Consider the following 28,000-nt stretch of genomic DNA (forward strand, 5'->3'; position numbering starts at 1 on the left):
TCTTGTCAAGCAAAAATAGTCTTTATTCAAATTTAATGGAAACAGGGGTCACTATACTTTGCAAGACGGGGAAAAATAAAATTAAAAAAAATTCTTTTCTTTTCTTTTTTAATATAAAACAATATAATCACAATACCAGAATATGGAACTCTACAGTTTATTTCCTATGGGTTACTGCAGGTATCAATTTTCCTCGACTGTGCTATTCACAACTTTGTTAAGTCCAAAAGTATGAAACCAAAGTGGTAGGAAACTTAAGACTTAGCACTTTCACTAAATGGCAAACATCAAAGGGCATCAATTCGAGGGCAAAAATGGCCGAACTCACCGTACCTACCTATGTCACCGTTCCAGCCTGAAAGCCATCCAGGTACTGAGCTCCCTGTGGGAAAGGCCAGGCCTGAGAGCCGAGGCGTTTTGGATATTCTACTGTGGGCCAGGAGTAAAGGGGGTTTTCAAAGAGAAGATTGTTTTCAGTCGAGCAGGAAGGCCTGGCGCCAGGAGGCTTTACGGAGAGGAAGCACTTAGATTTAACAATTGTAGACACACCATTAGGGGAGTTAAAAATGTACAGCAGTGACGTATGTTCTACTTCGATCACTTGTGCTACGGCTACCAAACATGTACAAAAGACTTCTCGGGGAGTTCCAGCTGTGGTCGTAGCCAGTTAGGACCGCGAGTGGGACCTGGATCTAGACCGAGAGGGCGATCTGGACGCAGACCTGGATCTGGACTTGGACCGAGACCGGGTTTTTGAAGCGGACTTTGATCTGGAGCGTGATTCTGACGGAGGGTTTGGTTTGGACTTGGAATTGGACCTCGACCGGGACCGGGTCTCCTGATGGGTGCCGGCATCCGCGCTCTCCCCTCGGCCCTCCCTCGGGCCGGACTCGGCCTTCGCATGCTCGCGCTCCTTGGAGGCGGAGCGGGAGCGCGACCTGGACTGGGAGCGCTCGGCGTCCTCCTTCTTCTTCTTCTTGCCGCTGCCCGACTTGCTGTCTCGCTTGCCGCCCCGCTTTCTGCTCCTCTCGCTCTTGCTGTGGCTGCGGCTCCGGCTGCGGCTCTCCTCCCTGCTCCTCTTCCTCCCCTTCCTCTTGTCCTTGCTTTTGCTGCGGCTGCGGCTGCGGCTGCCTCCTTTGCTGCGGCTGCGGCTGCGGCTCTTGTGCAGGCCCTTCTCCTGGCTCCGGCTCTTCTCCTTGCTTCTGCTTCTGCTCACGCTCGCCCGCTTCTCCTCCGCTCGCCTCTCCTGACTCCTGCTTCGACTTTTACTCTTGCTTTTGTGCCGACTGGGACTCCGGCTCTTGGACTTGCCGGCGTTGTCGCTGTTCTGGATCTTCTCTTCGGCCTGGTCTTTACTCTTGCTGCGGCGCTTGTCCGCGCTGCGGCTGCGGCTGCGGCTCTTGTCCTTGCTGGGGCTCCGGCTTTTCTCCTTCTTGCTGCGGCTGCGGCTCTGGCTGCGGCTGCGGCTCTTGCTCCGGGAACGGGAGCCCGACCTGAGGAGACACGGGGATCGGGGTCACGGGCGACCTCATGCCTCACGCCGCTTGTGACAACAGGAGACTAACGCGAAGCGTACGGCTTGCGGTGGCCAGGGACCGCTTTCTGAACCCCGATTCCCATCCTGAGCTGGAAAACCCGGGCTGAGGGAAGACTGGTAACGTGGTTAAAACCCAAGTGGGAAGCGGGACGGGCATGCCCCGCGGACCTCCTCTGCTCACGCCAAGGAAGACCCACCTGGACCGAGACCTGCTCTTCGAATGACTGCTTTTGCTGCTGCCGCTTCGGCTTCTGCTCTTACGAGAATGTCTGCTCCGGGAACGAGACCTAGCAGGAGAGAATATGAAGGAAGGCTAGCTGAACACCGAGACCTTTTCCAATTGAAAAATACGTACGGCACTGGCTGTGTCCAGGCTCGGTGTTGGAAAAGAACCCTCTCCAGGGTTCTGGGCTCACAGATCTGGTACCTGCATGGTTCCCCTGAACCTCAGAACCTCTGATTCAGACCCCACGTCTCCCCCAGACCCGCTCTTTCTGCTGGGTTCCTTCCTTATTTCCACGGGTGCCACGGTTCTTTAGCCAGTTCCTCGTACCACGAACTGTAGCCACCCCGGTCTCTTCTCTCCCCCCTCATCCACACATACTCCTGATTCTGCCTCTTTGCCTCCAGTCTACCCACCTCTGCTGCTGCCCCCCCAACCAAGCCACTACCGTCTCTCTTGGTCCCTCAACAGCCTCATTAGCCTTCCTGCAAACACTTTTGCCCTTTGGCTATCAATTCACTCACTGGGACCAGAGAGCGTTTTAAAAAACACACTCCAAGCTTTAAAAAAAAATCGTCAATAAGCCAAGACTGTGAACTCTGCTTATTTTCTACCACAGTAAGCAGGGCTCCTCAGGGGAATCGACTATTCCAAGTGTAGGGCAGAGAATGCACGAGATGGGCCTAGAACATCTCATCATGGCAGAAAGAGGAAATGTTCAAAGACTGCTGGGCTCCACCATCTGTGAAAGGACTTTTGCCAAAAACACTGAACCTGTTCCCCAGTCACACCTCTCAAGACATAACTTCCAGTTTACTGGGAAGTGGGGATAAAGTACAACAATATCACGAGGAAACAGATGAATGCAAATGTGGGATACTATTAAAAACAAAAGTCAGTGTCAGGATGGGGGGCGGGTGGGGTGGGAGGAGCCTGCTTCAGACTGAAGAGACCTAACAAGCTCTTGCAATACAGGACTGGACTGGGTCCCGGTCAGCAGAGAAATGCAGGTATAAAGACACCCATGCAACCACTGGAGAAATCTGAAACTGGCCTGGATAGAAGATGACTTTATGGAATCACTGTTAAGGTTCTTAGGTAAGAGAATATAAATGTGGTCATCCTCACTTTGGGAGACACACGCTGAAGTATTTAGGGGTGAAGCATCCTGTCTTCAACTTCCCTTAAAATGCAAACGTACGGGGTGTGTGCATAAATATATACACAGAGAAAGAGACAGAAGAACACGAACTACTAACAACTGTTGAAGCCAGGAGGAGAGTATGCGGGTGTTCGTGAACTATTCTTTCCACTTTTATGTTTGAAAATGACCGCAATAAACAATTTGAGAAAATATTTAGGAAAGCACATCCACATGAAAACCAAACAAAACCAAGACAACCGAAGACACAGAAGCCAACCTGAAGGGCTCCCAAGGGTCAAAAATTTGAGCATAAAACATTAGGACTGCAGTAAATGAAATGTTATTAAATATATACATTATCATCCAAGAATTCATTCAAAATGATATTAAATCACCAACCGCATCATTACCTTTGGGGAATCCTAGAGCACCTTTAAAATTCTAAAAGGTGGTAAATAAAGGGGTCAAACTTTTATTTTGCATTTCCTATAAAAATTATACCTGAGAGTAACAAAGAGTGGAAATCATCCATGATAGAATTACAGCCTTTAAATGCAGAAAGAATGAGGAAAGTGGAAAGTTATCCCTTGGCAATGACAACTGGTGGCTCTAGGGAATGATGGATCAGTAGATGCTAAAACTATCAGGTGGACTGTGGACGTGGAACTTTAAAACAGATGGCTCAGGCTCACGACTTTGGACGCAATGATGCATGCTATCCCTCGTCATCTGAAGCGGAACATCCAAGCACCGTACAAGTGATGCAACAAGAAGCATAAGGTACTACTTGCAAAGTACATCTGCTAATAAAACACTGACTTTCCTCTAAAAGCCTCGAGGCCTAACTATGAGTTCACAGGAAACATGGGAAATAGGATGAATATGGTAAATATCACCACAAGGACGCAAAGAGAAATCTCAGCTATGAGAACATATTCAAATAGGCCAACTGTTTCTTCAACTAAATGCATGGAGAATAAAAACAGGACCAAGGAGGACATACCTGTGATTAAGAGAATGAAGAGACAGGCCACCTAACGGCAGCGTGCAGATCCAGTTGTGACCCTAATATGAACTAACCAACTGCCAAAATACATATTTGAGACAACTGAGAAAATGTGAATACATATTTGCTGGCTGTGATATGGCCCCATGATTTTAGATTTTAGTTAGACGTACATAGTGAAATAATTACATTACAGGTGAAATGACAGGATGCCCAGACTTGTCCACAATGAGGCAGGGAGAGGGGTAGTGAAACAAGACTGGAAAAATAAAAAGTAATACAGCTGGATGGGTGACAGGAATAAGGGAATTCAGGGCTCCTTACACTATTTTCTCTAATGCTTTATGTATTTGAAATTTTCCATAAGAAAAAAATAAAAAACAGAACCAAACCTGGAAAGCTTGGAAGTCTCTGGTGACTTCCTACTGCTCTTAAATCCTTACCCTGGTCCGTGGCTCGGCAGGCTCTGGCCCTTTTCTGCCTCATCTCCAGTCGCTCTGCTCCTGCTGCCCTCCGCTAGAAGGGCCCTCACCCCTTTCTCTGCCCGCCCCTCCAGCTTCTCCTCTAGGGCCCAGCGTTTATGACGTGCCCGCCCTTAGAGAAGCCTCTGCCAGTTCTCCAAACTCGTGCCGTGTACGTTTCCTTTTGACACACACTTATCACGCTGGTCATTATTGGCTCAATGCCCGTTTCCTCCACTAGGCTGAGCTTCAGGAGGGCATGGACCACATCTGTTTTATTCACAACCGCCTGGCCTAGTGCCGAGCGGCTGCTGAATAAAAAGTCTCCACTCGTGAGTAGCTGGAGTTCCTGAGAAAGTAACAAAGGACCCTTGGCCACGTTTGCTCCCAATATGGGTATGAAGCGGGGCACCCAAGAAGAAATGTGAAAACAGGTCACGGACACCTGCCTCAGGAAAAGCACTTCGATCTCTACCCAGGATGTAAGAGTTCAAGAGTCTCACAGATAAATGCTTGGTGTGAAGTGGCGTCACTGAACCAGACAGAACCATGTTCCTGAGGAGGACAGGAGATGGGAAAGGGACTGTCTGTCTGTGTACTCACGAATGAATTTACAGCAAAAGCTCCGACGCACACATATCAATGATCAACCACGGTACCTGGAGTGACTCCGGCTCCTGGAATAGGACCTGCGGCGTCTGGAACCGGGCTTGTCTTCGACTAATCTGATTTTTCTGCCATTGACTTCAGTTCCATCTAACTTTTCCAAAGCTCTTTTCATGTCGGAGTAAGACACAAATTCAATCACCCCTTCATTTTTACGGCCCTTGTGAGCATCTGCATAGGTCACTTCTCCCGCCTGACGCATATAATCCTAAAGAAACAAAACACCCCAAACAAGGTCATGATACATTTTGTGAAGATATCTAATGTGATTATAATTAAAGTTCCCTTTCCTTTGGGAAGAAAAGCTCGTTTTTTTTTTGAACGCAGTTTACTCTTGAAACAAAACGAAGTTTACTCTTAAAATATTTCCATCTACATACCAACCCATTTATTAAGGTTATTTTCTTTCTCAAAAGAGAACGAGCGAGCTTGTGCACGCAAGCAAGCGGGTGGGGGGGGGGGCAGAGGGAGAGAGAGAGTTTTAAGCAGGAGGGGAGCTCGATCCCACGACCCTGGGATCATGACCAGAGCCCAAATCAAGAATTGGACGCTCAATTGACTGAGCCACCCAGGCGCCCCTAACTAAGGTTCGTTCTTTTTCTTTCTTCCTTTTTCTTTCTCTTTCTCTATTTTTATTTTAGACAGTGAGAAAGAGCACGAGCCGGGGGGGGGGGGGGAGGAGAGAGACAGACAGACAGACTAAAGCAGGCTCACACTCAGTGCAGAGTCTGACGCGGGGCTCAATCCCATGACCCTGGGATCGTGACCAAATCAAGAGTCGGATGCTCAGGTGACTAAACCACCCAGGTGCCCCTGAGGTTCTTTAAAGTATCAGGTGAGAGGTAGACACAATAAATATTTAACTGTTTCTTTTGTGATGTGTGAATATGAAAGTGTTTAACTATAATTTTCTGAATTTTATACTGGCAAGCTTCTTGTTTATAGCACCTTTGGAGGCTCATGTCACCACATGAGTAAATGTGAAAGTTAGGTCTTTTACATTTCACTGTAAATCCTTGTTTGAAAACGTACAAATGCTGAAAAATATCCAGGGTAACATATAAATACAATCCATAAAGGGATTACGAGATTAGCATCTCAGTTTTATTTAAAATTGCTGGTAGGGGTGCTTGGCTGGCTCAGTAGGAAGAGCATGTGACTCTTGATCTCAGGGTGGCTGAGTTCAAGCCCCACGCTGGGTGTAGAGATCTCTTAAATAAAACTTAAAAAAAATTAAAAAAAATGAAATTGCTATATACTATCTCTTCGAAACAAAGGCAACAAAATAGTTCTGTCAAGCTCGGGCTTCAAAGGTTCAATGATCAATGACTACCCATGTTCCTTCACTACAAGCCTCTTTCCTCATTCTTTTTGAGGACTTAACATAATCCAGTGGGAGAATACGACATGCTAGATAAACACTAAAGGGAAGTATAAACAAGATGAGATCGGATTAGTGTTTGAAAAGACTGTGAGATTTAGAGAAATTTAACACTTAAGGATTTTTGGCTAATTTTCCTCTATTTCTTGGCATGTAGTATACACATAACATTTGTGGACTGCAGACATATTCCACAGAAATTTATTTTTGTTATTGCTTTCCTCTCTGTATTTTACAAACACTGAACACATGCCATCAGGTACCTTCTTTGCTCACTGCATAAAACAGTTACGTGTCTTAACATATACAATCTTCATAACTAGGGTGGCTCATTACTATTTGAGGATTGGCCAATTGTTGGGACCTTTAGGTTATATATAATCACTTGCTATTATTCATAGCCCAGGAATGACTTTATAGAAAATTTCTTCAACTGAATTATTTTCAGGAATGGGGGTTCTGGGTAGAAAACAGGGATTCCATATAATATCATCCAAATTTGGACACATTTGAGACTGAGTGAGGATGCTAAGTTATACCAAGGCTGGGACTGTCTTGAACAGGTCAAGACCTAGGAGAACTCTAGTAAAAGGGCGTTTTACTAGTAGTTTAAAAAACTACTTTTGTTTTATACCACCGTACTTCCAGATTACTAATAATAACAGCTAACTGTTAAACGTCTATTGTATGGACAGGGATGATTTAACTAAAGCCCTAACTATAACCACACGAAGAAGATACAATTATTCCCCCCATTTTGCAGAACAGAGAAGTAGAAGAATATACAGACTAAGTAAACTGTTTGCCATCATTCAGGCAGTAAGTGAACGAGCTGAGGCCTGAACACAAGCCGCCAGACTTGAGAACCTGAATTAACACTACCTGCCCCAACCGATGGGTGAAACTGCCAAATCTCCAGGTCCCTGGAGGTAGACTACTAGAGGAATTTCATCTCAACACCATCATCACAGGGTGTTATGAACTTACACATTTAAGAGACAATAGCCCTTCAATTTATTTTTGCATTTTCTTGATTAACTGCTAGCACTTACTGTGCCAGGAACTATTCTTGGACTTTTTATACTGAGTGGCATTCAATTCTCACAATAACTTTTGAGTTAAAAATGAGCATTAATCTCATTTTTATAGTTGAAAACCATGAGGCACAAGAGGAAAGTAACTTGCTGAACTAAAATAACGGACAAGTGGCAGAGCTGGGATGCACCCCAGACAGGTGGGCTCCAGAACCCTGTTCTTAAGTCTGCTTTGACTTACAAGGAAGTCCGCTCCAGTGCTCTCCTTTCCAAAGAGTGAAACTACAGACGCATAAAAATCAACTGAAGACACTGGCTAGGCTCCATTTTAACCAAAAGTCTGAAAGCCTTTCCAGTTTCTACCCAAACACTCAACCTTCACTCTCAGAACACTGGGGGTGCTCCTCCTGTGAGCACAGTCCTGCTGGGAGACACTCAGTGAGGGCCTCGTCCACAACCAGCACCATGCACTAGAAGAAACACCGGCTCAGGTACTGGTCCAGGCTCTTCTGCTAAGACCAAATGTGTGAATTAACCTTTTCTGGATCTCATCCTTTCTTATCTAAAGACTGTTGGGAACAAATTAAAAAAAGGGGGGGGGGGCGCGAGAAGGATATAAAACTGCTTTGATGAGGGGCACCTGGGTGGCTCAGTTAGTTTCAGCTCAGGTCATGGTCTCACGGTCCGTGAGTTCGAGCCCCACATCAGGTTCTGTGCTGACAGTGTGCAGCCTGCTTGGGATTCTCTCAATCTCTCTCAAAAAATAAAGTCAAAAAAAATTTTTTAATTGCTCTGATGAGCTAAAACTGTGAATGTAAGATTCCTAACTACTTTTTGCTGACCCTAAATATACTCACTGATTTCACTAGACAGGATTTGTTTAATGATGGGACTAAAAGTGAGAAGCAAGAGACAGAAGTGTGAATGAATATCCTTTACGTCTGTCCTTCTAAAACTATCCAGATTAAGACACTAATTTCTTCCCTATTGAGCTTAAAAGCACTGTTCTCAAAAAACAAGCTGGGATCAGTATGCTGGATCAACACAGCACTGGACCTTAATCTTTAAGACTCTTTCAGGATGAATATTCCATGAAAAATTAAAAACACTTACGAAAGGACACAAAATTTGACAGTCGTTCTCACCAATGAAGAGCTACACTGGAAGCTGACAAAAAGCTGCATGATCACAGCTAATGTTACAGGAAACGCTTGCAACTTTTTCTTCTACTGCTGAGAAACTACAACGGCGTCTCTCTACAACAAGCTCTGCACAGTGGACAAGAATCTCCAACACAGGTTGTCTTTACAGCCATGGTCCCCTAACATACAGTAGTGAGATTCCGATGTCTTTTGTACTACCACAGAACTTGTAAAAAAATATTTTTATTTTTACGTTTTTAGAAGATTTTATTTTTAATAAGCAATCTCTGTACCCAACATGGGGCCTGAACCTAGAACCCTGAGATCAAGAGTCGTGCGGCTCCACCGACTGAGCCGGCCAGGTGCCTGGGACCCTTTCAAGAATTCCCAAATGCTCTGGGAAAACTTTCAAACATGTAATCCCATTACATTGTTTGCCTAGGCCTGCATACAAACACCTCTTTCCCAACCATAACTCCGCCCAGCCTTATCCCAGAAGGTTAATGAGGCCCAAACCTTTAGGTCTTGCCAGCTGCACCGACTTGACAAATTCTCCACGATAAGTCTGTACTCTGTGCGGGTAGGAGGGCCGTACTTATCTCGGCCACTTCTTCTGTAACCATATCCACCTTTGGAAGGTTCAAATAGATAACATGACTTCAGTGGAGGAAAAGGAAAAAGTGACCCAGCACATATTCCCCTGAAGTGTACCATTTACCCCCACCCCACAACACAGCACATATATTTTAGTTCTATCCCCACCCCTTAATTCTAAACTAGATTTTTTTTTAAAAAAGCAATCAACTAAACATGAAATTTAATTTAATTTACGAAGTGGTAAGTATATATATTCATTAATATTATATTTAAAATTAACATGCATAAATTAAAACTATTAACAATTTAACAATTTAGAAATAAGTAACCAAATTACTAAATCAGTTACTGGTGTTACTCACAGTGATTAAAGTTTTTGTGAATATTTTATACGAAAAAAAGATTTTCAGGCACCTATTTCAGTTTAATCTCATCTGTGTCTAACCCTTGGGATCCTCACCACCCAGGTCTAATGGGGAAAGGTTGCGGTCGTCACATGGCTTCCTGTTTTGGTCAGCCAAGGGCCACAATGGTTCAAAGAGCCACGCATGGAAAGGTAACCCAAGGTCAGCAAATGGAACAGGCAGTCATCTTAGCCTCAAAGGATTCTTTTAATTAAAACATTGAGGTCTTTGTTAAATCTATGTTAAACAATTGCATTACAGAGAAAAAAAACAACAACACAAACACACATCATTAAACATATTTTAAAAAGTATTAAAACAAGAACTTTATGTCATTAATTAAATTAAAATTAAACAGTATCAAAGATGTTTATTTGCAATTTTACATTTAAAAAGATACATAATTTATAAAACAAATGGCTTAAATATCAATACATTTCAGTGTAACATTAATTAATCAATTACTTTAAAAAATTCACATTGAACAACAAAGGCATGTATGTCATCGATACAAATGCCCTTTTAAATGCTTACTGCGTCCAGAACCGTAACTGCCGTCTCGACGTGGGCCGCGGGCATGCTCAACAATTACTCGCTCACCACAAAGGTCTTTGCCGTTTAGTTCATAAACAGCATCATCTGCATCACGCAGATCATCAAACTCCACAAACCCATATCTAGAAGAGAGCAAACGAAGTCCCGGTTGGCACCGCTCTGACGCCCAGCTTCGCTACCGTTAAAGAGAAAGCAACGAGGGTCATGCTTAGCAAAGGTTAGGTGGGTTCTGCAAACTAAGGATCGGCTTTCTCTTCCCTGTGGCTGAAACCGCTTTGCTTTGTGCCAACAGGCCCCGCCAGAGGATGGGGAGGCTGCTCAAGGTAGACTCCTGTCTTTCTAGTAGGAGGCGGGCTAAAACACACAGACACCACTTCTTTCGTTCCCCAAGCAGTTCTGGTGACAGCTGCACAGACCCCCACAGGGGACGCCTGGTATCAGGTATCAAAATACGGAACCCTACAAGGCTGAGTGTCGGCTCTTTCAAGTCACATAAAAACTCCTCTATGGTAGCTTTCGCCCCCAAGTGAGAGCTTAGAGAACAGCTAGACCCGTGTGCAGGCGCTGTGCCCTAGCTGTTAGGTCGTGCTTGGAATAAGGTTCCGAGTAAACAATCCACAGCACCTCAAATCTCAGTGAAAGAAAAAAGTTTTCAAGTTCCTGTTCTTCTACCTAAACAAATGAGTCACAAGTGAATTAACTTGTTCCAGAAATTATCAGTGAAAAAAAAATTCAGATCTATTCACTTCCTCATGTTTTGCAAATTCATTTTCATGAGGTTTTAGGTAGGCTGGAATTCTCTAAAATCTATGTATGACTACAAACTTCTTTACATAGTACTGCTAGGAATGTTCCGACAAAGAGGTTTGGTAGTTTAACACATTTCCCGAAGAAGACACCCTCCCCCCCTGAATCCTACTAACGCCTGGTAAAGAACACAACTTACAATACTCAACAGCAAATGTGTCAGAGATTTCTAAGTAAGGTTAAACAAACACCCTATAAACTATATTATCAGTACACTTTCAGTGTGGTCTAACACCATGGCTGTGAAGTCTAGCTTTGTGACCACTACCTATATTTAAAAACCAAAACCATGTTAATGATTATACTTAGTCACCAAGGAAAGTTACAAGCAATGTCTTTAACAAAGCTGTGTCCGCAGGCAAACACTGACTAGTGTTCTGCTGTGTCTAAACACACTGGAACAAAGAACAGGTTACAAGGCTTGCCACAAGTTCATCCAGCCTGACCAAAATTATTCCAGTTTCCTTAGCATGTAATGCTGTACTCAGCAACATGGTGAGTGAGTGAGAGAAACTTGGAATTGCGGAATTTTCCCTTTACTGAAGAGTTCCTTTCAAACAAGAGTCTCCCAAGGTGACAACATACAGCTGACAACTTTGGTGGGTTCTTTATGCTGAAATGTCTATGAGTGTCATTCAAACTTCAAGTCACAGACACATCCAGTTGTTCAATGGGAAATGTTTTGCAGTAACACAATTCAGAAGCCACCTGGCTCAGTTTATGGGCTATGAAATCTAAAACATGGTTTTATGCTTCCGTAAGGCTGGAACTGCCGTGCAGCTTAGCTGAGAGTCATGCTACACAAGGCCATTATTTGACAAAAGCAAAGCCTCTCTCAATCACTGACTTAACTACGTTAAGTGCCTTACAGTCACTGAAAATCTGTAATCGATAATATAATTATAGCTGCTTCTTCCCTTCCTAAAAGTGGAAAGAATAGGAAAGCTGCACTGTCATTTTTAGGGACAAAAAATTAAACAAAGAAACAAATTAAAAAATCAAACTGACTTTCTACTTAGGTTTCTCAATGAATCATAAAACATTCCCCTGCCCCCAAAAGTACCTTCCTTCATTAGCCGTCAAGACTGGTCATAGGTCTATTTTGCCCACAGCATCACTGATCTTGGCATCATATGGGCAAGAGCCTGATGCTAAGTAACGAGCGATGCGAGAAAACCTTCAGCCCCGGGCGTGATGAAGTGCCCCCCCGGTGCCCCTCCAGGAGTGGCCTGCTGGCTCAGCACCATTCACTGACCCTGACTCATCTAATGTGATGTCAGAAGGACAACATCAACTCCCAAAGACTGAACAAATCACAGATACATCTCAACAGTCTTCTTCAAGATAATTAGGATTTATAGCGACTCGAGGGTCAGAGAATATGCAAGCCCCTAAGCTCTGCCAATCATCTGAAACAGCAAGCCCAACTTCTGTTAACAACAAGTGATGCTTCTGTCAGACCTCTGGGGAAATGCACTCTCCCAGACTCAAAGGCTGTCCTGTGAATGGTCACTCTATCCCACGGCTTACATGCAGAACCCATTCTGACCTGGACGGGGAAGTAACGGCAATCTGTTAAACGGAGGCACAATTATCTAAAAACAACAATCAATGCTCAGACAGGCCAATCTTTCTTTGCAGCCGAGGCTGAAGCAAGGCATACCTTGCCAATAAAATTCTTCCCTGAGTTGGAGGGACAAATTTGTGTTATGAGAGGAAAACAGCCCTTACAAATCAGTCCTTCCTTAATATTTGCTTCTTAAGTGGGTCACTTCGTAGACACATTTCTGGGTTATCCAAATCACTTAAAATAGCCACCTTGAAATCAAATTTATTTTGCACAAAAAGTTTGGCTACTACTCCACAAAACTGATTTGGGAAATTCTTAATTTTCATTATTATTTTTTAGTAAACTCTATGCCTGACACGGGCTCAAACTCATGACCCCGAGATCAAGAGTTGCACACTCTACTGCCTGAGCCAGCCGGTCACCCTCATTTGGGACATTTTAAATGTCAAAGTCCAGTCCAAGGATTATATTGGGCATGTGACTGTCACTGCTCTTGGCCAAGGGCATGCTGGGTGGGTTTGGAAGATTAAATCAAATATCCTCTTGCATCACAAGCCACACCTGACAGGACTCCTGTTTTGAAAGCAAAGTAAAGACCAGATCAGTGTGGTTGCTTTACCACGTTATTGTTTATTTAGGTCTGCTTTACTGAAAGAATGACTGTTTCATTCAATATGCAGTGAATGGGTTCCCCAGATAAGGCAGGACGACTAAATGGTAACAACAAATTGTTACTTAACATTTATTAAGTAATCTCTATAGACTAGACAATGTTATCTTATATTCACAGTACCCAAGAGCCAGGTACTACTATCCCCATTTTACAGATGAGGAAACAGAGACACACAGTGTTGAAGAACTTGCATAATAAAACAGCAGAGCTGGCATTCAAAGCCTGTGGTAGGACTCCAAAGGGCAAACTCCTAACTACGAAGACTGGAGTGGCAAGAACTGGCCTGGGTTCTAATCTTGGTTCTGCTACCACCCAGCTCTAAATCACTTTATTCTCCTGGATCTTAGTTCATCTGTGAAACGAGGGAGCTATACTACATTTCCCTAAGACCTCTCCTAACATCAAAGGTATGAGAGGTAAATGTTATAATGGCATAATTTTAGCCAATATGGTAGCATCAGAGGAATACAACAGCGGCAGATGGACAGGGATAAATTTAATTTTTATCATCTAGAGTACCTTTTAAAACTATTTGTATGGGTCCCAATTTTAGTTTTAGATTTTAATATCTCAACTAAATTTTAGTGCCTTCAAGATCATAAAGCTCTCCCTGATAAATGACATCAGAGGATCTTTCTAAACTGATGGGAACATCCCTTTGTGCTTTGTAGCAAATAACAGGAAACTAATCTCCCCCAAAGCACTCTGCTTTTGAACCCTTTTGTCAAAATAAGGAGGGACACAAAATACGCACATGCATGTAAACGCACAGTACGCATCGGCATGCATGTATAGATGCACGCCACCTCCGGTGTGACCTGTAAGCTCACGGACACCATCAACAGATTTCTCTCTAGCTGTGGACACCCTTCCCCTTCTACTCGGTTAAAACCTACCATTTTTCAATAATGCAGTATGAGAATAAAGAAAATGAAGGAATTCAGGAGAATGAATCTAAGAACAAACTTAAAAATCCCTCCATGGCAGGGCTTGCTAAAAATAAAAACAAACAAAACCCTTCCAATGTGCCTCTTCTTGCTTTACTCCTGGATGTCTCATCTCTCACCGCACGCCCCCCCCCCCCCATGCCTGTATGAAAGAAAAAGTATGGCCTATTAAATGCACACTATTTTTCAATTAGGAGAAAACCTTTCTTCAACATTTCTCTGCTCCTGCCTTTTCCCTCTTTTCCTCTGGGTCGTGTTTTGTGCTGACAAATTTAGCCAAAACAAACAAACAAACAAACAAAAAACGATGGGAGTGCCTGTCGTTTTCTCCCTAAAAACTGGGGACCCTGACTGTTACCCAGTATGGACAGGCATCTGGACGCCACAAGAAAAGCCACCCCGAGTTATGTGGGCTGCTGTCCACTTCAGTCCAGGCTTCTACCACTGCCAGTGCTCTGGTCCCCAACAGCAGGTGTCCTGCCCAGGCTATCAGAGCTCTGCAACGCTGGAACTGGAATCGCACGGCTTTCAAACGAAAGCACTCCAAGACTTCACTTTTCAGAAATGTTAATCACACTTTTCCACCCGAGAATGATCATCCGAGCCCGTGCTACTGCTAAATTGGCTTCCCCTGGTCCTAACAATCTACACCAACGGCCCCCGACACCACTCTGCACGCTCCCCTGGAGAGCATGTGCCCTTCTATCCCCCCTCTTTCAGAACGGGTAGGGTCCTCTCTGTCTTCCAGACGTCTTCACTGAATAGGGAGGCCGGGGAAGAGTCCTGTCTGAAAAACGAGGAGCAGGACTTCTCTGGAGGCATGCCGTCAAGCTAACGGGCAGGGCGTGACTAACAGGGTGCCCGCTATCGGCCAGCTGGCAGGGAGTGGACGAGAGGAGCGAGGGAAAGCGAGCCTCCATGCGTGTGCCTGCGATCACCCACCAATGCTGCTTACCGAGGGGCACGCCTTGGTTGTTCTCTCTATAAGAAACATTTGCCCCTTTCCACAGTAGATCTCTGCTCACCTTTGTCCTACAACTGTGCCACATGCTTTTCTTTGTATGTGGACATGACAGTCCTCAGCCAACCATCAGCAGGATGTGAGTTTTGTTTTCCCAATGTGGTGAGCCATTCCCACATTCACTCATTTTCCTTGTAAGAACCGAACCTCTCCATGGCTGGTCAGGATTAGGGATGTTGCTGTAGCCAAGGAAAAATTTTCATCTGTTGAAGTTAACCCATGGGGTGGCTTGAACCCTCAAACTAGGGTCAATGGCACTGTTCTTTAAGGGCAAGGCCCTTAAATCTACCCTGAAAGAAATGGCATTCAGTGAACAGGAATCAAACAGCTTTCTTTCAAAGTACTCAGTGTTGGTCCTACGCTTCAGTCAACTTGGTGCTTACGAGGTGAAAAAAGTCAGGACACACTGACAGGATAGTAATTAAAACAGTAATCCTTGCTGTCTGCGTTAAGCGCTCGGGAAATGGCAGACAGACACTTCTGCGGCCCTTCTCTAGCGCTCGGCTGAGGCCAACTCAGAGAGAAGCTTGTGCGTGAGAACCGTTAACTGCCCCCACTCCAAAGGTCTGCAACATTCCAGGGAAGCAGTGGTCAGGCCCTCAGAGTAGAGCTAACCAGTGTCACCTTCACTGCTCTGGGTCACTGATTATGGTTGCAATCTGACTTTCCTGGTAACGGTGGGTTGTTTATGACCCGCCAACCAGGAGCTCCTACCACATCAAGTAGGTTCCTGAGATCCTTTCCTATCCTGAGACGGGAAGGAGGCGGCTCTGGGCATTCTGGCCTCCCCTTTCTTTAGCCTCAGAGGAGGGAGGGCCATCGAGGCCGCCCGGAGAAGGTGGATGACTTACCCGTGCTCACTGAGTGGCAGAGCTGGGGTGCGACTTCAGGGCTCACCAGTACCCAGTCTGGGGCTCTTTTCACGTCGGCAAACTGGCAGTTCCCGCACACCAAGAGCTCTCTGATTAGAGCTAGTGTGGATTCCTGGTCTGCAAACGCTGGCCACAGCTCAGTCTGCACTTGGTCTTTCCCCACCTTCAAAGAAGAAAACCTACCTCATGACTTCTCTCTGCTGGAGCCCCTGACCATCTAATTCACTCCCGGGACTCATAATCACCTCTAGCCATTCCTCTCCGGTTGCCCATTCAGTCTGCTGCCTAGTTCTACAGGTTTCTCATCTGCTGGGCCCCTGAGGCCATCTTCTTCATGTCTCATCAGCTTACTTAATTTCACATGAATGTGGCTATTCTTAGTCAACCTGTCTCTCGGTGTAGCAGGGAAAGCCAGCTCCTACAGCATCCCTTTGCTCAGAGGCCTACCATGACTCCTAAATATCTTTGTTTAGACCGGTCTCCAAACCTGAATGCCTCGATTACACAAGGGGAAGCAAACCGATCTTCTTCCACAGACTCAGGTCTCACACCCTTGCCTGACTAATCATCTGAGCACCTTCTTTGGCTCTATTCTATGTTTTACATGCTGTTTCCGTGGCCTTTCAAGGACTTGTTCTTTTTTCTTTGTGCTGATCCTCTCATTTGATTCCGTGCTCTTTAATGACAAAGACTAATATTTAGTGTAGTACTTGGCACAGGGTAAATAATTCATCTCTTATATTCTATTCATTCTTCATCTGTGAAGAATGTACTATGATCATTATAATTATTCCCATTTTACACCTGAGAAGACTGAAGCTTGGAGAGGCTAAGCTACTGTTCATTGTCAAGGAGCTCATCAACGGTGTGGCTGGATCGGAACCCAGATCCATCTGACTCCAGACTCAAGCTCTTAACTACAAGGTTACCCTGCCTTTGTAAAAGCAAATGCTTCTTCTCTCCCCCAGTCCTGAGTAAACCCTTTTCATTTAACAAATGCTGCTGCTTGACTTGATAATCTAACCTCAGATAAGCCAGGCTTTATTCAAGTTTTTTGATAAGTGGGGTAAAGTCTCCAGAGAAAAGAGAAATTGATCTTGGGGCAGGGTGAGGCACCTCTAAACTTGGGGTATGTGACAACCGGGTTACTTTCACTCTTGTCTTTTGGTTCCCATTAGCCAGTGTCAGCCATCTGGTCCTTCGGAAAACATGTGTGGGTTCAGAACATAACAGACTAGAAGAATAGAGGAAAAATAAGATTATTCTGTGCAATCCCCATTCTGGAGGTCCCACAACAACCCCCGGAATCTGTCTTTGGTTTTAAGGCTCGGCAAAAATTAGACCAGCATAGAGATGACAGAGGGTCAGGCCCAGAGGTGGTAGATGTGAATGGATACTGACAAGATTATGTATTTAAGAAGGATGCATTTAATTAGTTTTGTAAGAAATGGTGACTGGGACCAAAAAATATAAATATAAGCATGAATGGTATGGAAAAAAATGGACCAGAAATCAAAGAATACTGTATGGTTTACAGACTTCCAACTACATCAGGATTATAGCAGCGACCAGGAAAGTACTTCGCAGATGACAGGCAGCTAAGATTGGATTTACTTTTGTTTAACTCCAAACTACTATTAACAGGACTACTCCAGCCCACCAGAATTTTCCTTCTTCAAATTCCTTTGTAATAATTTTCACAACTCTAAGGTTTACTGTCAGCTCACAGAGGACACTAAGACTGCACGCAGGTAAGTACCTTGCCGAGGCTACCCAACACCTGGAGTCTTTCCTACCCTAAAGTCAACATTCATAACATGTGTTACTGCCTCCCATACACCAACGGAAAGATGCGGTCCAAAGAGCAGACACAGTTTGACAAATGCCCACATGAATATCAGCATCTTACGACAAATATTAAACGGTAAGAAATAGCATTTCTGCATCTGATAGGTATTGATAGCAGTAAGTTGTGAACATTTATAATCTAAGTTACTAGTGGAACAACACCTAGCAAAATTACCAAATTTTATAGTCTATCAAAGTTTAGGAAAACAGAGAAAGGTAACATCATTATGGCCAGGCCATCTCTAAAGAAATATTTATGTATTGGGGTGAAGAAAACATAATAGGAACATTCAATATCCTAAATACCAAGCATAAAACAAAATTCCTCCAGAAGAGAAGGTAGAGAGGAATCTGTATCAAGTTCAAATTTAGTCTCACTTCGTAACTACTCTATGGGCCTTTCGAAAGCCAATTCCTTTCAACTATCCAAAAACTGTTTCAAAATGAATCAAAGGTTGTTAAGCGATTTCACTTTTATGAGGCCACCACTGTATTTCTACCCTATAAAACGAGAGTACTCCTAGAAAGTAACACACTTGTGAACAGTTTGTGGGTCAAACTATTACAACCATAACCCTTGTCATAACAAAATGTATTTAACTCAACATGGCTACTTTCTTCAAAGGGGACGGGGCAATCACACCCGTGTCCTTTTCAATTTTCTGACACTCACTACTAAGAGTAAATGAAATGAAAAGATCCCACAAGAAAAGGGGTCAAATATTCCCTGGTGACACACTGACGTTCATGAAGACAATCACAGATTAAAAAAACATAAAAAAAACAACAACAAAAAAAACCCCAAAAAACCCCCAAACCTTCAAGAGATGAACGTCGTATTACCAATTTAGAAAAAAACTCTCGGGACTTAAAAGATTACTGTATGTTACTCATTCCTAAATGAAACAGAGATTTACAACCAGCAGACAGTGCTACTTGATTCCACACAAAAGCTACAAAAAAACCCAGTTCATACTTACCTCTAAATGGCACTATGAGTGGGTAACAGGTGTTAAAGCCTCTTAGAGGTTATACCTCCGGGGCCATCTTGGCTGTCCCCATATCCCTCATAACCACTCCACAGTCCCTGGGTTGCAGCCAGTTTCTTTTCCTTTTTGGTTAAAGATGCCACTTCCTATGCTATTTTTCAGGGATGCCCTTTCCTTGAAATCAGGCATTTAATTCATTTAGTATTTTAACAAAATTCTCAAGTTCTTTTAACATTAATGGATCAACAACTTCTTTTCATCCACATGAAATAACTTTTCTCAAAGTCAGTGCTTCTGCTCTGTGGTTCCTGACTCTTGTGCCCGAGTTTCCTGGTCACCTCTCCCATTCCTGAAGGCTGGATTCACACCTCCCTCCTTTGGTCTCCCGGCTTCGTCTGGGTTTGTGAGGTCTGTTTACGAATGCCCCCCCCCCCCATTCTGGCATCCAGGCCTACAGACGTGGCTGGGGGACTTGATGGAGGGATAACAAGTGTCGTCTGGGTGCTTCTTCAGGTATCATTTGTGGTTCCCGAGACCTCCAAACTTTGATCTCAACACGCAGGAAGGGTCATGTAGGGCATTTCCTCAAAATATGGGCATACAAATCCAGAGCACAGCCCGATCCTTCGCCTTCAGGTGCCTCCAAGATCAGACAGCCCTAATGATACTGTGACAGAGATCATTTAACTGCGTCTCCTTGCACAAATCCTACCCCAGTCAGCCATGACAAAGCTGACATCACCTTACAGCTCTTCAAAGAGCAGCCTATCACTAGCAGTTTCTGTCCAGAGCCAATGTCAAAAAACAGTACTACCTGTCTCACTTTTGGCAGTAACTTTTTAGCTTGCTGAAGACTCTGATGAAAGACTAAAGACTGAACAGGCTGTGGAACCTAAACCACCTTCTCAACCTTGAACGCAAGCAAGTGCCAGAACAATAGGATTGAACCATCTGGAAGGAAACAGCACGAGAAGCTTTGGCTGACACTGCTCATGCTGTATCTGGCATGGGAATAAGAAAGAGCTTCAGTTTGCACAGTTGTCAATCTCATTCTGTAACCTTGAGCCAGCCACTTAGTTGCCCCATGCCTCCGTTTCCCCATCAATACAAACTAGAGACAACACTTGTTTGTAAGGTGCTTTGATATATGCAGTTGAAAAATAAATCACACAAGCGCATGCTGCTGTTGTTTTTTAAAGTTTTGAAATTTTACTGTTAGCTTACAAATTTATAAATACCACCTCCAATAGTATCCTCTCAGATACCAGGAGCACGTTTCTTAGAGAAGCTCAAAGTACAATTTTGTTTAAGTTACTTGGAAACATCTAGAAATATTGGGAACCCAAAACACATTTTATCTAGTCTACATCCTATGCTTATTATTTTAAATTTTATTATTTTTAAACATTTATTTTTTATTAAAAAACATTTTTAACATTTATTTTTGAGAGACAGCGAACAGGGGAGGGGAAGAGAGAGAGGGAGACAAAGAATCCGAAGCAGGCTCCAGGCTCTGAGCTGTCAGCACAGAGCCTGATGCAGGACTCGAACCTACAAACTGCGAGATCATGACCTGAGCCAAAGCCAGACGCTCAATCGACTGAGCCACACAGGTGCCCCAAACGTTTATTTATTTTTGAGAGAGAGAGAGAGAGATGGAGACAGAGCGCGAGTCGGGGGAAGGGCAGAGAGAGAGAGGGAGACACAGAATCTGAAACAGGCTCCAGGCTCTGAGCTGTCGGCACAAAGCCCGTCGCGGGGCTTGAACTCGCGTGAACTGTGAGATCATGACCTGAGCCAAAGTCGGACGCTTAACTGACTGAGCCACCCAGGCGTCCCTCCTATGCTTATTTTTAAAAAAGGGACAAATACTTCACATGGCCCTTTTATTCCTATGATACCTCAATGAGGAAGGGAGGACCAAGACATTAAAGTGAGGAACAGGGGCTTAAAATGACTTGACCGAATAATAAAAGTAATGTTTATTCTTATCACAGACTGACTGGGAAACCAGGATCATAGAGTGGAAGTCTCAAGCCAGAGAAATGAGGCTAGCAGCATTTGGTCAATATTGCAGTATGGCATTATCCTTTGGCACTGATTTTTCAAAATGATAGAAATTTAAAAAATTACCCAAGTCTTAGGAAAAATAAAAGATAGCATACTTAAGTTCTGGACGTAGGCAGACTTCCACAAGAGACCTCAGTATAAAAACAACGTGGTCACATCTGCAATGGTTATAACTACTAATAAAGAACGCTGCTTAATCCATAGTCCCATTTCTCATGATTTCTGGCTTAAGGAAAAAAGTTCTCGGTTAAGACACGAGACCACTCGTACCTGTTAAATTCGCAAGGATTTTACACAACACGTGTGCCCAATGCTGGTGAGGCTGCCGTGACAGGCACCATACACTGCTGGTTCTAGGGTAACTGGTACACAGCTCTTCTGAAAGTTATTTGGCATCATATGCATTGAGAGCCCTGAAAACATTCTCTCCTGTTGTGACACATGAATTTTATCTCATAGAATCTGTCCCAAGGAACGATAAAAATACAAGGTTTTATGCACATGATACCCATCACAGCGTTATTTTTAACAGCCAGAATTTAGAGATGACCTAAGAGGAATGGTTGGGTAAATCATGATTCAGCCATACAATGAATTTTCTGCAGCCATTAAAATGATGTAAGATTTTTATGTAACAGAAAAAATAACATGAGATAAATTAGGCAGAAAAAGTGGAACATAAAAGTGCACATATGACCTTATGTTAAAAGGATTTTGTATTTAATTTCTAACCAGTCAAAAAAATTTTTAAAAAAGTTCTCGAATCTGTTATGCTTGGTAGGCTAAATGGATGAGGCTTAAAGGCTGCAAGATAACTTCCTCATATACAATTTTAAACATTCTAATTAAAAAATCATAATACTAAAAAATTTATAATGAAGGGTGGCTGAGAAATCAGAAAAACAGGAACTCCTCAACACAGCAGGTGAAAATACAAACACTCTTTGTCTAGAGAGTAATGGAACTCAATAGGTAGCAAAAATCTTAAAGATGTGTAAACACTCAGACTCCCAAAGTCCACTCAGGAATCTACCCCAAGATTTATATAAAGGATATTCAGCACAGTGCTATAACGCATAAAATTAGCAAAAAACTGAAGACAACCTAAATGTCTTGCAACATGGTTTTAATTATGTACATTAAATACCATTTATGTGGGAACACTATGAACCCCTTAAGAATGCAGTTGTAGGAGAACACTTAATGACAAAGGTAAAGGATCAGGCTATTAAGTAGAAACAGAAAGTTACAAAATAGGATGTATAGTATGACCCCGACTTTGTAACAAAGATGGGGAAGCAAAAGAAATGCATGTGTGGGTCACAAAAGGCAAAGTCTCAAAATGGACACAGTGTCATCTTTGGATGATTATTTTTGTCCTCTGTATTTAAAAAAAAATTACAATAAATACATAAACATTTTATAATCAGAAATAAATACATGCTATTTTGAAATGTTTTAAGAGTTAAGAATGGGTCTTTAATTTTAACTAAGTATAAACAAAGTTTTCAAGCGCTCCTTTAAACAAAACTGTTTTAATCTCTTCTTAGTCATAAAATTAATTTAGAACCAAATGCCTTACTTTTCTTTCTTTTTTTCTTGGTGGGGGGGGGGGAGAGAGGGAGAGAGGGAGAGAGGGAGAGAGGGAGAGAGGGAGAGAGGGAGAGAGGGAGAGAGGGAGAGAATCCGAAGCAGGCTCTGTGATGTCAGCACAGGGCCCATTGCAGGGCTTGATCCCACAAACCGTGAAATCATGCATGACCTGAACTGGAATCAAGAGCCAGACGCTTAACCAACTGAGCCACCCAGGCATCCCAAATGCCTTATTTTTCTTAACAGAAAGGTTCAAAGCCTTGGACCATAAGAGTTCAAATGTGCCATTATTATTATTATTTACACTTTAACCATGTGCTTTTAGGGTATGTCACCCATAGAATTATTTAAAATGGATGCAAAAATCCTGAATAAAAGATTAATTGATTAAACTACTATCATAAAAAAATTATACATCATAATCAGTCGGGTTTATCTCAAGAATTCCAGGATGGTTCAGCATCAAAAAATTCTGGAAATTTAATATACCATTATTAACAGGTTAAAAGGAAAACATAAAACAATTATCTTAGATGCAGAATCTGACAAAATCCAACACTCATTTATAATAAGAAACTTTTGGTATAAATGAAACAAGATAATTATCTTAACCTGATAGAGGTTGTCTCAAATGTGCCACTATTTATTAAAAATTTTTTTTAATGTTATTTATTTTTAGAGAGAGAGAGAACAAGCAGGGGAAGGTCAGAAAGAGAGGGAGAGAGAGAATCCCAAGCAGGCTCCACACTGTCAGATCCGTGAACCATGAGATCATGACCTGAGTGGAAATCAAGAGTCAGCCACCTAACCCACTGCGCCACCCAGGTGCCCCTCAAATGTGCCATCATCTTTGAGGGCAGAACTGCCTGAGGACAAAAAGGTGGTGGGTCCTTAAAGGGAGAGTGCCTGCTTTTTCTTTGTCACTCCCGGCACCTACAAATTGTACTGTTATCACAAAAATGATAAAGCATTTGATGGCACCTGCTATTTGATGGCAGGTGAAGATAATCTCCCACAGTTCAACTAACCAGAAACCATACCTGGAACATTAACCTAATATATTTCTGCTATTGCCCTTTTAAAAGAAAAGACAAGAAACCAAACAAAACGAGCTCCCATCAAGGGCTGGGAGAAAATCCCTGCGTACATTCTGGGGTTGGCAGGGATTCATTTCCATATCTAAAATCTAACAATGCTCTACAGTGATCAGGGACAAACACAAGGATTTGACTCACTGAAAGAGTCTTAACATATTACAAAAATTAAGCAAGGTACCTTCTACTTAAAGGAATTTTCAAGGAGGAAGAAAACAAAAACTTCCTGGTAATATTTAATATACTGTGAAATTTCTATTAAACGGACCAAGACACCCCCTAAAAATCCGGCTATTCACAATTTCACCGTAATATGAAGCATAGGTGTGAAATTTATTATAGCCAAGTTTTTCTGGAGGGTTTTAATTCATTCCTTTAGCCACCTAAAAATAAAACAAACAAAATGAAAACCCTCAATGATTTGGAGGTTTACCTGTCCAGTTATTAGGCCAGTAAAATAATCTTAGGGTGTGACAAGTTAAATTTATTAACTAAGATATGGAAAAATTAAGATCTAAAAATCTATGACTGAAACCACAAAATTTTGTAGCAAGAGAAACGACTGTATTAAAAAATCTTCTACACTTTACATGAAATGATTAATAAAAAAGCAAGCCCACAGAATTCACAATCAGAGGCAGCAAAAAGTTACCAGAGGTGGAAGGCTATAGACAGGTAGTGCTAACATCGTTGCTTTCTTGACCCTTGGTCCCACAGTGGCTCTTGCTGGAGTTGGTGTGGCAGGTACGAATGTAGGAGACCCCTAGGGGATCTGGAGTGGTTTATATGGTCCTGGAGATCTACATCACGTTTGTGGTTGGCAAACTGAACCACTTTTCTAGGAGTTCTCTAAAATAAAGGCAATCTAGATTACAGTTGCCTGGAATAATAAAAAGGTGGGCCATGAACTATTGCATATATACCTTTTTTTAAAATGTTTTTTTTCAATTTTTGAGAGAGAGAATGACAGAGAGAGAGAGCTAGCGAGCATGAGCAGGGGAGGGGCAGAGAGGGAGACACGGAATCGGAAACAGGCTCCGGGCTCTGAGCTGTCAGCACAGAGCCCAACTCGGGGCTCAAACTCACTAATGGTGAGATCATGACCTGAGCTGAAGTCGGACGCTCAACCGACTGAACCACCCAGGCACCCCTTGCATACATACTTCTTAAAATTCCATGAGGATCCATAAAATCCTCTCCTGGTCACTGAGTTTCCTTTGGAGAGCTCATCTGGTTCCTCATATGCCAGTACTTTATGCCTGTTTAATTCTGAACTTACCTGTCTATTGATATATCTCACTTCTACAAATTCGAACTCCTCAGCAATTTATCAAAATCCTATCCTGCCAAAATCTGCTTTAGCATTTCAATTACTAATAATTACAATCCATGTATGTTAACTGCTACTCAGGGAGACCTGCTACCTTAGCGTCCAGAACCACAGGCTTACGCATGTTGCTAAATTATGCCATCTTTCTTTTTGTTCCTTTTAGACTCCTGTGTGCTTTTGCAATCTAGTCCAGTCAGTTCTTGCTTGAAATACATCCACACCATTGGTCCTTTGCTCAGCAGTCGCTTTCCTCTGAAGGGAGTCCCCGAATGCTTCCAGGTGAGCCCGTTTGTCATACCTGCCTTTGAATCCCTGAAATGATTTCCCGTTCCTCAACCTTCACTTTCCATCACAGGTTTCACAAAGATCATGGTTTAGCAGAACCGTAAAAAGGGAACAGTTCCCCAAAAGAGATCCAGGTATTTAGAGTTCTGCAAGGATCTGTCCTTTCTTGTATCTTACCATTTCATAGATTGCTCAATTACTCCCTCCAGAGCCGTTCAATTCCTATCCAGAATTTTGGATGCTCAGTGTAAAATTTTGTGGTTGATGTTTCTGGTTTATGTCGTTAAAATTTCTAGATCCTTCATGAGACTCAATCCAAGCTTGGTTACTCATTATTTCTCAAGTGTTCCTAATAGGACAACTTCCTCACTACTGGTTATGACATACATTATTCCCACTTTATTTGAAGCCCCACTCAATTCATTCTTCAAAGACTATTTCAAACAAATCTCTTCAAACACACCATCGCAAGTTTTACTTGAGTTTAAAGTGAGAGCAAGCATTTCTTAACTCAAAGTGTACATGCCATAACCATCAACAATTTACTCGGGAGCAGAGGTGTTTTTCTGCTTTCTCTCCAATCCATTTAGCACAGCAGCAGGTATCTTGTTGGTGGGTTATCAACGGATTTGTTCCATTAACCACTTTACCATTAACATCAACATAATTTCCTGCTATCACTTGAGTGACTTTAGAAAACAGATCTCACCAAATGCGGTTCACATTATCAAACACTTAACCTGTCTCCAAATGCTCACAGTCAAATCCATTTGATTACAGTTACTGTTTACAGCTACAAGCCAAACGCATTACAATTATCTCTAATGTTCCTTTTCTGTGTGGATGGGAAAATTTAGAGTCATGGAAGTAACCTGCCCACAGATAGTTAAGTGGTGAAGCTAGGATTTGACCCAAGTCTGTCTGGCTTCAAAAACCATGCTTTCCCCACAAAATTTGGTTACTCTGTCAACTTAGTTGGTCTCTGAAGAAAACTGGGCATTTTAACTTGATCTTTCATATATGTATCATAGTAACAACAAAAACTCACTTTACTTAGTAAATTTCTTAAGAAACAAATTTCTCTAGGTCCCGAATGAGTAATTTCCTAAGCCTTTTACAGTCGTATACTCCAGGGGCTGAGCCGGCCAGGCGACCCCATAATAAACACTTTCATCCAGGACATTCTCTTTAGTAAGATGATGACTTTTCCAAAGCATCATTCTGAAATTACTTTTAAAACCTAGCCAACAATATGAGTATATGGAAGCTACCAATTTGTCTCAAATGCACAACTCATACTTAGGTATTTTTCATAACTTAAGTGTGAGCTGCTAGTATTACAATGGGGAGTAACCTGTAGCCATACCAGACCTGTTGCAAAGGTCTTTTATTTTTTTAACAAGCCAAAAAGTTCCTTCAAAACTCAAGGTTTAGCCCTAAAATGCTCCCCCTACTCCTTTTAATTTTTATATCCATGGCTTTCAAGTCCTACCTAACGTTCCCTGGTTCTCATAGTTTTCCTCTTTCAACATCTTCTCCAAGCAGGACTCATCTGTTTTCCCTGAAACGTGTAGCCCCTGCTGGCCCTGCTTTGCAGAAGTAGAACGGGAAAAGAACAGACCATACCCGGGGAGACAGTCAGTTAGCAATTTCGAGCTGTGAATCTGTCTCATTAACTAGTTGACGCAGATACTAGCCAGGGTGGCCACGATTCTCTATCAAATTCTACAACGACAAAGTATTTTTTTTTTTTTTTGGCAAGTTGTGGAACGGAAACCACACCATGGAAACTCTGTACGGAGTTTTAAAGATAACGAATTACGACTTTAATTTACTCTTGTAGAGAGATCGCCAAGGCTTTCAGTAAGGCAAGACGATACTTTCGCAACTGTCACTAGACTACTCACTCAAACCCGAGTCTCCCGCCCAAAAAAGTGTGACACATGCAAGTCAAAAAAGGGGCCTCCCTCCAGAGCTCCTGTCCCCGGGAAAGATGCGTGGTGACCGTCTGATCCACTACACTGGGCAAGAGGTGAAAAGGGAGCAGGAAATCCTGTTTGTTTATTTCCAGCAGCTCTGAGAGCGGGAAAGGTCGGTCTCTAAACGGAGACGAACCAGGCCCCGCTGGCGGGGCCCGGGAAGGAAAAACCCAGGCCTCCTCGGGGCCTTGGAGCCGTACCCTCCCTCCTGGAGTCCCAGTCCCACTCGGGTTTTCCTTCTCCCCGTCCCACTCAGATCCTCACCATCATTCCCATTATCCCTCCACCACCCCCACCCGCGCAGGCGCAGTGGGAACCAGGGCCTACCCGCGCCCCCGAGGCGCCGCGACTATGGCGGAGCCGGAGCAGGCCGGTAGTAGCTCCGCGCCGGGCAGGCGTCGCTCTCCCGTCCCCGCCGCCTCCCCGCCACCGCCGGGGCCCCGTGCCCACCCGGCCGATCCCTCTTCTGCCCTCCTCACCCGTTCTTCAGATCCACCTCCAGGATCTTCCCGTAGCCCTTAAAGAAGCGCTCCACATCGCGCTCCCGGGCCTGGTAGCTCAGGCGGCCGATGTACACCCGCGGCATTCCGGCAACAGTGGCGGCAGCTTGGCCCGGCCCCAGCCCCCCTTAGGCGGCGGCCGGCGAAGCGAGAGCGCGGCGACGGCGACGGCGGCGGCAACGGGCGAGCGGCGGGACGGACGCAGCCGAACCCTAGCGACGTACGCGAGCACGCAGCACGCGAGCGCGCGCCTCCCGCCTTCCCCGCCCTCC

The 28,000-nt window shown here is 43.6% G+C and overlaps 1 protein-coding gene across 1 annotated transcript; it reads right to left on the reverse strand.

The window, feature by feature from the left end:
* Positions 1-27,910, reverse strand: SRSF4 (serine and arginine rich splicing factor 4). Its single transcript, XM_030328004.1, has 6 exons — positions 27,708-27,910; positions 10,130-10,272; positions 9,111-9,223; positions 5,031-5,245; positions 1,735-1,824; positions 1-1,493 (listed from the first exon to the last, which is right to left on the reverse strand). The coding sequence occupies exons 1-6, from the start codon at positions 27,812-27,814 to the stop codon at positions 668-670; spliced, it is 1,494 nt and encodes a 497-aa protein (XP_030183864.1). The 5' UTR covers positions 27,815-27,910; the 3' UTR covers positions 1-667.
* Between the last annotated feature and the right edge of the window lie 90 nt (positions 27,911-28,000).

Source organism: Lynx canadensis, chromosome C1, assembly GCF_007474595.2.
Source record: "Lynx canadensis isolate LIC74 chromosome C1, mLynCan4.pri.v2, whole genome shotgun sequence".
NCBI lineage: Eukaryota > Metazoa > Chordata > Mammalia > Carnivora > Felidae > Lynx > Lynx canadensis.

What these genes read in the sequence shown, in the direction of transcription:
- SRSF4 (XM_030328004.1), bottom strand. Translation starts at nt 27,814, where the DNA reads ATGCCGCGGGTGTACATCGGCCGCCTGAGCTACCAGGCCCGGGAGCGC. An exon ending in CAGTTACGGTTCTGGACGCA is followed by an intron (nt 9,224 to 10,129) that starts GTAAGCATTTAA and finishes AACCTTCCAAAG; the next exon opens with GTGGATATGGTTACAGAAGA. An exon ending in AAGAGCAGGTCTCGGTCCAG is followed by an intron (nt 1,494 to 1,734) that starts GTGGGTCTTCCT and finishes GTGTCTCCTCAG; the next exon opens with GTCGGGCTCCCGTTCCCGGA.